The sequence below is a fragment of the Miniopterus schreibersii genome (genome assembly GCF_964146895.1).
Source record: "Miniopterus schreibersii genome assembly, chromosome: 2".
Lineage (NCBI taxonomy): Eukaryota > Metazoa > Chordata > Mammalia > Chiroptera > Miniopteridae > Miniopterus > Miniopterus schreibersii.
The window spans coordinates 121,064,436-121,079,164 of NC_138102.1; the positions used below are offsets into that span (position 1 = coordinate 121,064,436).

Consider the following 14,729-nt stretch of genomic DNA (forward strand, 5'->3'; position numbering starts at 1 on the left):
AATTATTAGCAATACATTTTTGAAAAAGAAATAACATATAAGTAACTGAAAACAAAAACAAAGCCCCCACAATAGTATTTTAAATAATGTAAGAATCTGCTTACTAAATTGTGGTTAGAAATGACCTAAAAGATTCATACATAGTCAAAATGATTGTAATTATCATTTGCAATATTTTTTAGTTCTATTTTCATTTTATGTTCTGTAGTATATTGAACATAATGATTAGCTCTTTAGAAGCTGAGTATTTCCAGAATGTTTTTACTGCTACTGTAAATGAACTCTCTTAGGCACAGAAAACTGTAGATTTATTTTGAACAGGATTGCTTATATTAGGGGCTTTATCTTAAAAACTCAAAAGTTTCAAAGTGAATAGAGACACTACTCTTTTAGAAAATTGGGAACAAAGTTCTAGAAAGTGACTCATGGCCTCAGGTCCATCCATTTCTTTCATACCAGGATATCTGCTGACATGAGGCAGGTGCTGGCTGATGGACAGGTTGTTTAGAAGCAGCCTACTGGCGTCGTCACATACATTTTGTTTTTCAAAAATGCATTGTTTTAAGTAATGCATTAAAAAATTTTCACATATTAAATATGTCCACAAAAGAACTATTTTTATGCATGACTTCTAGACAAGAGCTACAGAAGGTGTGACTGCAGCAATGCCTGAGGCCTCCAGAGCAGGCTTTCCTGTCCAGTTATTCTAGGGTCAGAATCCCTCATTGTTATTGTTTGTCTCAACAAGATGAAGAATACCAGGGAAGAGCCTAGAGTAAAGGAGAAACGCTATAAATGCACAAAAACACTATGTGCACCTTCTTCTTATTGAAAGGTTAAGAATGGTTTTAGGGGGCTCAGTTTGCCCCTGTGCACACAGAAGGTGGCAATGAGAGTAATATCCACTTATACCATTTAAACAATGGACATAGCTCACTTTATTCTGTGACTGCAATAGGGTTTGCCTATTTTCAGGAACTTTGAAACTTAACAAAATAATTTCATTATTTCTTTAACTTTATTTTGTAGAGGGGAAAATGTCAAGCCTACTGGCACGCACTGGAAGCTGACCTCACTTTTTAGATGTGAACATGATATCTTAGTCATATTCCATTCTCTATTCTGTTCTGAAGTGGCCAAGCTGAATCCTCCTTTGGCCAAATCTAAATGCAATGCAAAATCCTCACTGGGTGGAAAATAAGAATTTTAAATATTCTGAATAGAATCACTTTAATCTACGAACAAGTGGTCATGTGCACGCCTATGTACGTGTCAGGATGAGATCAGCCTCTTAACTAAAACAGCAGAGGAAAAATTATTAGTAAGTATAAAACAATACCTTGAAAGTAAACTGCTCATTGAAGACAGGATTGAGGGTCTTTCGGTGGACTTTTGTCTCAAATTTCTTCTTTTTATCGGGCAGCAGAAACACTTTCACATAGGGGTCAGATGTGCCGCCCATGTCTAAGGCGGGCAGCTCGGCAGCCTGGATTATCCCTACCAGCAGCTGGAACAAACAACAGAACACAGCAGACACACATTGGTGGGCGTTTTGGAAAAGATTTATGTGTTCACATTGCTGCATATTGTGATTTCTCCCTCTTCCTCTTTGCTTTTAATAAACACTTTTTCTCTTACGAATCTGAACACAGAAGGCAAATGAAGTGAGCAATATAGACTTCAGAAACCCAATTAGGACAGATGCAGCCTCAAGAAAGCCTGGTTTTAAGTATAAAAGAGGCTTTCAAAAGGTTGCTGATTACAGTTAACTATGGATTCACATTTGCAAAAGAGTTGCAATCAAATAACTTTCCAGTTGCTAAAAGCCCTTGTGCATTATTTTTCTTTCTAGGGCATGATTTGTGAGTGGAAATAAATTGTTAAACAATCATGAGTGTATAATTATAAAGCAGGAAATTTGTATTCTGAACCAAAGCCTCAGATCAACTAAATAGAAATTCCTTAGAAATTAGGTACCATTTTGAGATAAAAATAAGATCTTCAAGATTTTCAAGTTATCCTGTTTGACTTTTGCTTGTGTGCTGACTACTTTTACTTTTACTGACAGTAAAATGATTATTATATATTAAATTCTCTGTTTAAATATAAGACATAGAGTCAAAGAAATATAATTTCAGCTTCATATAAAGGAAGGGAATATTACAGATATGGTTTTTAGTGGCAAGCGTGACTAAGTTTCTGTGCTTTTTTTCCAAATGTAGCAGAAATATCTGCATTTTTTTCAAGTCTGTCTTGTTAGTGATACATCTTTATTTCTTGCTATATATGAGAGCATAGGCTGGCATTTTTAATAAACAAAAGCTGTGAGTGGACTATTCTAGAGGCTCTGCCACCAGACATTTTGTGTCAGCAGACTGCTCTAGATCCATATGGGAAACAAAAGCAGACTCATTGTTGTTCAAGTATATATACTATTCAGTAAATGCAGTCACACCATAGCTTTTTACATCAGATCCTGAAAACCTGAGTTTGAGACTTTTAGCCAACATAGTGGAAAAGCAGTTCACTGTACCGCCCCCCCTCCAAACAAAAGGACACAGCTATGGTCTGTAAAACTGACCCACCTTGTTTGTAAGTGCATTTGGGTTAGTTGACTCAATTTTTCACCTAAAATAATACCCTGAATGTTTTCATTTTAATGCTTTAGTATCTTTGATATCATTATACAATAGCAGTATGAGTACTGGATTGTAGGAATACAAAACACAGATGATCAAAGAATAGCTAAAATAGGCATCAGATAATAAAGACATGTTTAGTAAATCAAACAGCTGGTCCCTTGGTTTGTCAAACTGGTATTTAGTATCTACTTTTAGAAATAAGCAAGATTCTATTTTCTTCTTACTTTGGCAATTTTTTTCTGTTGGGCAGGGAAAGCTCTAGAAATATACCTAAACTCATTAAAACCATATCATCTATATTTTAAAAAGATTTTTGGATATTTTGTTAAGGGGTGGAATTTGTTCTTCCAACCCTGCTCTGACTTCTGTCTGAGAGAGAAGTATCACATTTCCCTTCATCATGAAAGCGTCTCCATTAGAGGACCTTAGGGCTGTCTTTTAGCTTTGGTAACAACTGTGTATACTTGATTACACCCTTATCTGGAAAGTTCCTCAGACTTTATCTTCCATGACTCATAGGAATCCTTTTATAAATCAGATTAGTTGAGAACATTTGGAAAATCACTGAATAATATTAAACATTTTCATCAGTTAGAATCTTCCAGATCCTCAGGACAAAATGCCCTTTTAAATGTGATGTTTGCTAGAAAAGTAACAGTAAACATACTCATATATTTGAGTAAAAAAAATCAGTGCTATCATTGTCTTAAAAATACTATTTTATAGAATGGTATTTATAGTACTCAAAGTCAACTTAGAAATTTCAAAATTATGACTAACCAGGATAAGATACCATCAGATTTCTACTGGACAATATAAAAGTGGAATAAATTAGTAGAAAAATATTGGATGCATATAGAAAGGCAGGTTAAATTCCTGGAAAACATGTTATATGTGAAGATAATATAAGTTGACCTTGACCTTCCATTGAATATATAAAAAGTTTTGCTTTCAACTATGTCCTGATGATAAAATTTTGGTATAAGTGATAGAAATGACCTCAAATGCCCTACTTAATTTTAACTATAAAAGATATACCTATAAATCTTAATAAATCCACACCTATAAATCTGTATCTGTAACCAGAATGCAGCTTTCTAAAATGTACTATAAGATAACTAGCCAGGACTGTAATGAAGCTGATCAAATAAAATTATTTTTAAAATGAGAGAACATATCAGCACATTCTTCATGAGAAATCTAGAAACTTCAGAAAGGGAAGACATTATTTGAACAGTCAGTTTCTAAATAGAGCCCAGAATTTCTGCAATGGTTTAGATCGGTCACAGCATCGCTGACTCTGGACATTAGTTGTCAGTGCTGAACCCTGGAGTTTGATTTATCTGTTGTTCATTCCTCATCACTCTGGGAGTAATTAACACGCGCTGCATTAGTAGTAATTGTCTGTACTTCACATTTACCAGCTCTTCCTCACCCAAAACCATGAGCGAAACAAAATAAACTGGAGAGTTTTAAAACTCTCGTCTTTAGAGAAAGGCCATGTCCTAAGGATTCTTAAGGGTCAGATCTCTAGCTCAGCCAGTTCCACTAATTCTTGTCTACCCTTTTATTTTCTTTAACAGTTTTAAGGTAAAGGAGTATATTCATCAATGTCATAGAATCTGGAAGGTCTTTTTATGTAGAGAGATTTCTAACAGCTATCTTTGCGCTACTTCTATAACAGGCAGTCAATAAAGGCAGCTAATATTATTGCTAATCTAGGTGGCACTTCATGGTTCTTTGAGAAATTGAAGCAGAAGTGCCTGTTTTGTTCCCTCCTCTGGTTTTGTCGCTTTTGGGGCAGCAGTCGTAGGTACTAGAAATCGAGTTCCCAGTTGGTCTCTCTGCTCTTCTAGACCTGCTATCTCATTAGTATAGGAGTTTGACCTAGTATCATTCCGCCTTTGAAATTCACGGACTGCAATTTTCTGTCTTTGATTCCTTATCAAACTGTTACATTATGTTTCACAACTTTGGCTTGACTGGTGGTGTAACTCAAAGGCCCCCCACCCTGTTTGGATCTAAATCCATGGAGTGAAAGGGAGATGGTTCTAGCTCGGGCTGAGGGGCCTGTGCGGCTGAGACTGTGGCTGGAGCTCTCAGAGTCAGCCTGACTGCTTCCAGTTCATTTGTATTCTGCCTGCCTATTTTAAGTGCCATAAGTTAGATGTAATCGATTGAATACTGTGCATTCTAATTACCAGAAGTTAAATTAGCAAGTAGGGGACTGCCTGTACTTCGAAATTATTTCATCAATAGTTTTGATAATTGCATTTTCCCCTCACAGCCAACAAAATGTTTTAAGAAGTATCTTGCTTCAATTTCTACTTGGTAATTTCAGACAATGTAATGGAATTAGAAAACATTTCCCCCCTCAGACCTGGTTATTCTGGAAATCGTAATCCAGTGAATACTGGAGTTTGCCCAATTTCTCCTCTTCTTTGGGTTCTTCTTTTTCTTCCCCATCAGTCAATCCGGTTTCGGCATCATCATCCTTAAGGGCCTATGAGTAGGGAAATGGATCATATGTCAATTCAAGTGACTTTTCATCAAAATCCAAGGAAAACTGGGCCTGTGGTTATACTTCCAAGCTGTCCGAAGCAAGCACTAAGATGCTGGAAATCTCAGTTTGTCTGACACACATTCACGTTTCCTGCTCACGTATTTTTTTAAATTCCATTTGTGCGCGGAATTTTCCCCCCAATCAGCAAGCAACATGGAAGCAATGGAAGAAGCCCCTAAGAACATTGCAAGCAAAAAATGTAAAGTTGTTGCAAAGAAAACGTCAACTTGGTATTATATTTGGCTCTGCTAAAACTGCTTATTTCAGAAGTATGATCAACATGCTATTAACCAGGCCAGGTTTCACATTCATGTGGGTTAAAGCGATTTAAGCTAATCATCATGTAAAACACCATTGTTACATGCAGTGGAGTAATTTATAGGAAATGTGTGGCCTTTTCTTGCCTTGTTTCCTATGAAAAAATAGTTGAGTAGGTGCTTCTCAGAAAGTTTTAATTTTCTGTTTCATATATACATTTAAAATGATTATGGAAAAAGGAAAACATGCCACCAGCAAATGCATGTTTAGAGAAAAATCTACCCCATTTCCAGTTTAAGGTGACCATTTTATTTTCATAACAGCTCCACAGAAAGCTAGGCTGAATTAAATTGATTTATGGGTCCATTTGATATCAAAAGATAAAAGGAGTTATGTTTGCAACTTTGTTATACTGAAATTGGTATAAACATTTATTTTGCATTAATGAACAAAGATCATGGGACTGAACTCTCAAAGCTCAGTTTGTAGCAGTTGAATAATTTTTATAACCTAAAACTTAAGTGTAATATAAATTGAAACACTAGAAAGCTCATTATTTCATAAAGTACATTCAAATGCTCCTCTTTAAAAAAATATATATATATTTACCTAATAAGTACAAAAATTTTGCTAAATAAAGGTTATAAAGATTATAAACATTAAAAGCTTTGTTTCTGAGGATGTGCATTCTTATTGTTTTAAAGAATTTTTAAAAAGAATTAGAAATCAATGCATAGTTATTATTCAAAATTTAAAATGACAGTGTTACATATCTCTATTAGTGAGGTTGATGAAAATTTTAAGTCTTTATATTAATCATTTTACTTTTTTCTTCTGGAGACTGCCAGTATATGGCCGTCACTAATTTTTCTATTTTGTTGTTTGCCTTTTATTGATTGGTAGAGACTCTTTGTATTTTAGTGGTTTCAACCTTTCTATTGTTGTTATATATTGGAAATATTTTCTCCTAGTTTTTGGTTATGGCATTTTCATTGCCGTGTGTGTGTGTGTGTAACAGTAGAACCTCACAGGAATCAAGTTAAGACTTAGGAGTGGTAGACTTTTATATCCCTGACAAAGCAAGGGAATCTTAACTTTTGTCAGCAAATTAAATCTGAGGCTTCTTGTAGAACTTGAATGTAAAAAGCATAACCAGGCTTTAGAAAGGCATCAGATTCCTCAAACTACAGCTCAACCACCCAAGTTCTTCCACCACCCCCAGCTCCCAGACCACATGGTCTTTTTTTCCTGCTGAGAGAAGACTTTCCTGTTGACTTATCTGTTAACACAGAGACCCTCAGTTGCTCAGTTGACAAGATTTTCCAATTTGGCTCTAACCAGCTAACCAGCAAACTCCAATTTGATCCCAAAAAACTAAGACTTGGTTGCATCATATTAATAGAACTAATTTGTGTGGGAAGATCCGGTAAACAGAGAGTTGAGCTATAGCTAGAGATGTTTCCTTTTTGTGCTGCTTGAAAAATTTCAGGAGCCTACAATGAGTAGGGAAACTTAAAAATTACCATTAATATATCAGTGTAGAAACTTTAAAAAATCTGGTTAGCCCATATACCATTTAATTTGGAAATTTTAATGCATACTTGGATGTTTCCTTGAATAGTAAAATGTTGATTTTACTGATAGCCAAAGGCAGGAAACAAAATAATTACTTAAAAATTTATATTCATTTTTTAACTTGGGGGGAGTGTCACTAAAGGGAATATGGTAGTAAAGTGACAAGAAAAGACTACTGAAGCCTTAGCTGTAATTCTTTGATGCTGTCATAGATGTCCTTTGAAAATTGTAGCTTAGGTAAATTGCCTCCCTGTAAGATTTTACTTTTTAAAAAATAATAGCAAACTAATGCATACTTCTGTCTGAAAAATCTGCACATTACTCTACCATAATAAAAAATTTCATGGTTTAAAATACTTTTTCAAAAGTCTCTTTCAGAACTGACAATTTGCATATCACGTTTCAGCCCAGTGTGATTTGAAATAGCTGAGATATTAAATCTCCTCTCCCTAAGTGGTTTTTGCCCTAATAAAAGGTGCAGGACCATCTCTGCAATTATTCTGCATGAAATAGGTCTAAATTTTTGATAATTTCTCAGTGCCACTGTTCATCACTGAAGTGATTAAGTCTATTCTTGTCCCAAAGGCTGAGTTTAACCAAGACGTTTTCTGTACTATCACATTAAATTCAGGCCTATTAAATCAGTAGCCATTATATCTCGAGAGCAATACCAGCTCCCCTCCCCAGCCCCACCATGGAACAAAATGCAGAAGAAAAAGCTTGTAAACCCAGCAGTTCTGAGAGTTGATAAATTGCTGTAGAAAAAGCTGTGCTGGAAACCTCGACCTTGTTTTAAATTTCAAAGATTTAGTGTACATGCTTCTGGCTGGCTTTAAAAGGTGCTTAGTTCACCATCAAAAGGAGCACTTGTTCATTTAAGTTAAATTGTTCAGATTTGGATTTGATAAGGCACAGTAAAGAGATAGCAGCAAAGGACTGAATTTTCTTTCTGTGCCCATCAATGAAAAACTTGAGCTTTCTAATAATACTCTACTCAGTCGGTCAGTAGTATTTAATACGAGAACCCTTCATCTTAAAAAAAAATCAGTTTAGTTCAGCCTTGATGTGTGTCAGAATGGTCCACCCTCAGCTGTGGAGTCCCAGCTGCCAGGCCACTAAATGTATCCGAGCGTTGACTTAGGTGTGTCTAAGTAGCAGAGGAAACCTACCGCAAGGGACAGTCCAGAACAGTCATGAGACACAACACAGATAAGGAGAACATAGAAGGAAGAAATAAAAATTAAAGTATCTACACACGTTAGTAAAAGCGATGGAGAAATGGCCTTCCCGGACCTATGACTTTCTAAGTTGATATTTTTCCTCTGTATTTTTAATGTTCTCAAGTTTTAAGGCATTAAAAAAAAAAACCCTTAAATATATATCTTTTGCTGTATAAATACAGTATTTATAGTTAATTTTTTGTTGTCATTGCAGAAGATTTAAAAGTTCTCTCTTGTTTATAAAATCTTACCATAGAGACATGTAGCCATGAAGAATGAAATTTGAATTTCTGTGAGTTTTTATATGGGTTGAAAGAGTGAAAACTTGTTGATTTTCCTAGAACCTAGATGTTTTAAGAATTCGTATCTAAACTGGCTCTCACATCTGTTTTTAAATGAGAAACATATTGTCTTCCCCATGTTTATATCAATGTTCTGTTTAAAAATATTCTAAAAGTATAAATAAGAATAATTTTACTGTGTCCAGGCTGTTGTGAATTTGTAGGATCAGATGATATTTGAATTTTGATGATCAAATGCGATCTAGCATCTTAAAATCTTTGAGTGACATTTTGCTTCTCATCTTTCCTCTTCCTAAAACAATAAACCCATTATTCAGGACTTTGCCTTAAAACAGTATGATAAACTACTGTCATAGAATTGTTTGCTCAGGGGCCTGCTTTCACTTGTTTGTAAATCATTTAATGTTTAATTGTGCACAAGTCAAAATAAGACCTATAAAATCCTACGTAGATAAACTGATCTACTTAAAATAATTAAAAATGCCTCTTTGAGTGTTGAAATCCTAAAAGCTATGTTGTGACAGTAGATTACTATAAACTATTACTGACTTCTTAGCATTTTCTCTTCCAGTCCCATTCAAAGGAATAGGTGATCAGTGAAAAATTAACCAAAATCAATTCTCTGTATTTATTACTTTAGAGATCTTGGTCATTTATCCAGGTTGTAACAGGGGTAATAAACACCACTACTATTCTATAAACTAGAGTCATACATCATACAGAACAAATTTCACAATGAAAAATACAAATTTTTTGTCTTAGGAAAAACACTATAGTTATGTAATATCATTAAATGCTTTTAGCTTTTAATTCTAGAATACTGGAATTTGAATTTTATTGTAGTTATGAAAATGATAGTATTGTGTTTTCAACCTGTTGTTTGACATATATAGCTGAAATTCATGTAAAAATTATTCATTTCATGTCCATCTAGAAGATTGCTTCTACACTTATTTCAACAAGTTGTTTAAAGAAACTTGTATCAAGTCCTGCTTGCTATAGAAATGTTGAAATAAAGCATGACATGATTTAAAATGTCAGTTTCTATGTAACAGATTAACCAAAGAAAAAAGTTGTTATTAGACACTTGTGGTTGAAAGTTTGTGCATCGGCTTTTATGGCTGTGATTAGAAATTTTCAGAAAAATGTAACTGTTCTTCCTCTGAGCTCAGGGCAGAGCTCTCTGAGCGCGAGCACTAGCTTCACATCCACTCTATAGCTCTGAAACCTAACAAAAGTTCAGTGAGTGAAAAATGGGCCTTGTGAAATAGTTTTCAATAGATATTACTGTGTCTTTGAGAAAAAGTGTTTAAAACTTGAACTTGGGATAGGGGTTATTGTCCTGAGTGGGTGGTTAACTAGGAAACTATGCAAATGTTCTAAAATGACTTTGTTTATTGAATTGTTCCTAAGATTCACATATTTAAGAGTTTACATAGTAGTAATTAATACTATAAGAGAAATTTATTAAACTGCCTATATATATTTCTATTCAGGAATAAACAGAACTTTTGAATTATTTGAAGGGAAGCATTGATAATTAAAAATTTCTTTGAAAAAATCTTTCTATATTTTTCATATAAATTAAATGTTATTTAGAAATATCCGATATGAATATGATTGAAAAAATGCAGAAGCATTTAATCATTATAATTATTAATAGTAAAAAATGCTCAACCAAATAATTCAGTTAATTTAGCAGAAATAGATAATATAAAGGACATCCAAACAGCGTCCTTAGGCTTGGAGAATAACCCAGCCAGATAGATTTTATAATCTGTGTTCCTTATGTGAAGAAATAAGAATTTTGCCTTTAAATTCTACCCTGTTCTTTATGGCCAGTTCATGCTTTTCTCCCTTTCCCTGTATAATTCATTATTCCCAAGCACTAATTATTGAGCTGGATGGGTACATACGATGGGTAGCTTTCATCAAGTGTGATAAACACCTTTAACTCAGTTATTTAACAGTGATTAAGAACACTGATAATGCTAGAAAGGTGACCTGCCCAAGAGGGATAACACTCAGATATTCTTTAATAGTTTCTAAAACTCAAAATACAATTAAGGCTGGCTAAGCAGATGTAATCAGAATATTTGGACATCAATCCAATATGCTGGACCATCAAGAGGGTCATGGAAGCCCTTTTCTGGTGTATGTGATTTAGGAGACTCGAAAAGCCTACCAAATGTTTCCATTGCACTTTGGGATATTGAATAATGACTGAAAGGACTGCAAAGCATCTCTAAAACAATGAGATGCGTCCAGAAGTTGTTTATTTCTATACTTAGCTTGCATAAAGTAATAAACCATCTATTAATTTCCAATGAAATCCAAGAAGAACTATGGAATGAATACATTACCTGATCTTTCATGGTCTTCCCTAAGTCTTTCACATCTTTCATGTTAATGGCATTCTTCCCTCCCTTTTCCTTTCCCTTCTTCTTGTTTTTCTTTTTGAACAAACATTTCTTACAGATACAAAAGCAGCAGGTCAGGACTAAAAGGACCACGACTATGGCTATGGCAATTAAGGCCCACGGTGGCACTGAAAGAAAAAAGCAGACAGATAACATTAGTAGTAAAACATTTATGAATGCAAAACTTTTAACTTATGGGCTATAAAGATATTCACTCATTCATTCCTGTTTATTGAGCATCTGTTATGCTCTAGGCACTCTATTCTGAATTATTTATCCAAGTTGGTTCCTATGCCTAGAATGTTTATATTTTTTTCTATTTCGCTCTTCCAGATTAAGTCAAATGCCATTTCCTCCCTATTGCTTTCCCTGCCCCTCCAAGCTATATTTTCATTAGTCCATTCCTTCATTCATTCAGAGCACAGCTCTGGAGTTTATTTTCAATCCTGGCTCCACCATTTACTAGCTGTGTGACCTTGAGCAAGTTGTCTAACTTCTTTCTGCCTTAGTTTCTTCACCTCTAAAGTGGAGGTAAATTGGTAGGTAGCTCATAGTCTTTTTGAAGTTTAAAATAAGATGCAGAGTCTGGCACATGGTAAAAGAATATTAAGTATTAGTAGTTATCACTCATCTATTAAATAGTAGGGGTTCTATGATGTCTGGGCACAATGGGAGGGGCATACATCAATGAAACATAAAACAAATGTAATATCATCATGGAAGTGAAGGCTAGGAAGAAGTGCTTGGTGCTCTGAGAGTGGGTCACGGGGACATTTACCACTCAGGATCTCCAGAGGCAGGGCAGTGGCTCTAAACCAGGGTTGAATACAGGCTCAGACACAGGCTGTGTGACTCTGGCCAGATTGTTCATCTGTTTTGAGTTTCTGCTTCCTTCTCCATAAAGTGAAGGTAATAGCGGTACCCATTTCATCTCTTGAAGATGAAAGGAGTTAATAGACTAAAAAGTTTAGAATGGCATCCCTTCTAAAGAAAATAGACAGTGAAAACCCAGACATATAATTTAATCAAAAGGAGTTAAAGGGATAAAAACATAGGATCACAGCAAGAAATCTGAAATAGTGCCACCTGAAGGTAAATTATAACCACTGAAAAACTTATTTCGTGACTTTCATTTCTTAAAGTGCCGCTGTCTTCTAGATTTCCTTTCAGCTGGTCTTCTGAACACTTTTGTTTTAACTTTGAATATGCTATATTGAATATATGAAGTTAATAAAAATTTCCTCATAATTTACTGGCACCTTTAGATAGAATTAATTTAAAAAATGTTATTTTGTATACCCATTTGAAAATCTGACTGCATAGTTAATTACAATATAAATCACTTTTAAATTAAATGGAGTTATTTGAATTCTCACATTAAAAATTTTATTCTATTGTATAGAGCAACCAAATATTTAAAATTTGATATGTTTAATAAGAAACACCATCTATAGTATTATTTATTTGTAGAAATTGCAGAAAAATGTTTGTATATTAGTGAGCAAATCTCATGGGATATATTTTAGATTAGGCTGAAAATGTATTGGGACCTACTTCCCATGGGCCAGCAGCTGTGCTGTTTTACATCATTATCGAACTTAATCTTTACCGCGGTTTTGTCCATTATTCCTTCAATTTTGTACAGAAAAAAAAACAAAAAAAAAAACTATATACAAAGGGGGGGGGGAGTACACATTGAATAGTTTGAGAAATTCAAATATGTCTTTACATTATTAGGGTAAAATGTACATATTTTAAATGTATACAAAGGAAAAAAGTCCTTAATGAGCTTTGAAGCCTCTTTAATAGAACCTTTTATATTAAAAAACAGCGAAGCAAATAATAACATAAGATGCCACCAAAACGAATTTCTATAATGTAATATATAGCTTCAATAAAAATAGGCTCATTAAAATACTGCTACTGGCAGAAAGCTATCAGCTATCATTAATACCACCAACTATTATTAAATGGAATTTTGAAACAATTTAAAAATTGAACTTAAAGAACTTTCAGCAGAAGATAATAGACTAGGGTAAAAACTCTTCAAATAAAAATGTTATTTTTTTCTAGTTAATGAATTAATCTCATATTGTTTAGCCCAAATGTAAACAGATGTGTAAGAATTAAGACAAAGTAAAATAAAAACTGCTTCTGATGTCTTAACTTAGACTTTGTGGGTAGAGTAGTGATATCTCAAAAATGTGCATATTTGATTCCCTACAAGCTGTATGTTACCTTTCCTGGCAGAAAGGACTTTGCAAATGTGATTGAGGATTTTGAGAGGAGATTTTCCTGGGTTATCCAGAAGGACCCAAGAAACAAAGAGTAGAATGGTGGTTACCAGGGGCCGGGGCTGGTACAATGGTGTATGAGGTGATGAGTGTGTGTAGTGAGAACATTTAAGATATATTGTCTTAGTAAATTTCAAGTACACATATTAAATAATCACATTAGATGCCTTAAATTAACACAGTGTTATTCATTATATCTCAAAGCTGGAAAAAAAAAAAAAAAGAAGGAATCGGCACTGCTGACACTTTGATTTTAGCTCAGTAAAACCCTTTTGGACTTTTGACCTCCAGAACTAAAAAATAATAACTTTGTGATTTAATGCCCGTAAATTTGTAGTAAGTCATTACAGCAGCAATAGGAAACTCAAAGGATACAAAGTGGGCCTCACATATTTGTAATATATGCAGCATATAGATGATTATACAGCTGGACTATTAGTGTGGGATTTCTATATTTTCTATAATCTTTCCTTCTTACCCAACCTTTTATCTATCTCTTCTGCAACCATTCTCATAATACTAACATTCTACCAACAACTCTCTCAAAGTTAACCATGGTTTTCTTTTGGAGAAAGCTAACAACGTTGTCTGTGGTATGAGAAAGTCTTACCAGATATTCCTTCTGGAAATTTTTTTCTGTTTTTGTTTCTCTTGCCCTTATCAAAATCTTCTTCTAAGACTCTATTTTTCTCTTTCTTTCCCATTCCCAAGTCTTAAGCGGGCTATTAAAGATTCTTAGCCCCTTGCCCACCTTCACCCCCCACGCCTCAGCCGGTTAGGCCAGGTCTTCCACTCTGTGCCCTCCTCTGTGGGCCCTAACTGCACTCCCCACTGCCTGCAGGCTGAGTCCTGCAAACCCTTTGTCTTCTCAAACCAGTTCTCCAAACCAACTATATAGCTTTTGCCTGTGCTTCTATCATTTTCTGCCTCTTGGGCATTGAAACCGTATGAAAATTTTTATTCCCTAATCTGACTGACTGGCGGGTTGTGCCATTTCTTCTTTGATGTGTTTTCTATTTCTTTGACTCCTCCTTCCATTTGTAAAGGTGGACCTGACATTATCTCCACCTAATCTCCCTTCCCATCAGTTATCTCTTCTTTCCATTTGACCCCTTCATAGTCATCAGACACAGCTTTCTAATATAATTTTTAATTGTTTTGTGCCTAGCTTTGGAAGTCCGTCGTTTGTCCCACCCTAGTTGCCCATCTTTATCCTAACTGCTTCCTGTGCCCACCTCGTCTCAACAAACTGAGCAGCTCGTTCTTTGCTCAATTCTACCCTCTTGTTTTTCTCAAGTATATTTCTTTCCCTCCCTGAAATGTTATTCTTCCTCCTTTTCAGTCATTTAAACAATATTTATTTTTGAGGCTCCACACAGGTCTCAATGTGGACAGGTTTTTAAATAAAAATATTCCACACATTTGCTAAAATTTCCCTCTTGCACCCAGTGGAAA

General features: G+C 34.7%; 1 protein-coding gene across 4 annotated transcripts in view; it reads right to left on the minus strand.

Annotated features, from left to right (window-relative positions):
• Window positions 1-14,729, minus strand: part of SYT1 (synaptotagmin 1) — a 493,749-nt gene that overhangs the window by 125,186 nt on the left and 353,834 nt on the right. For 3 of the 4 annotated variants that reach the window (XM_081128358.1, XM_081128359.1, XM_081128360.1), the window contains 3 exons: window positions 10,924-11,108; window positions 5,023-5,145; window positions 1,340-1,507 (listed from right to left, as the gene is read on the minus strand). In XM_081128358.1, the coding sequence (XP_080984484.1) occupies window positions 1,340-1,507; window positions 5,023-5,145; window positions 10,924-11,108 (476 nt within the window). The remainder of the gene's footprint in view (window positions 1-1,339; window positions 1,508-5,022; window positions 5,146-10,923; window positions 11,109-14,729) is intronic. The other variant, XM_081128361.1, reaches the window with a different exon arrangement.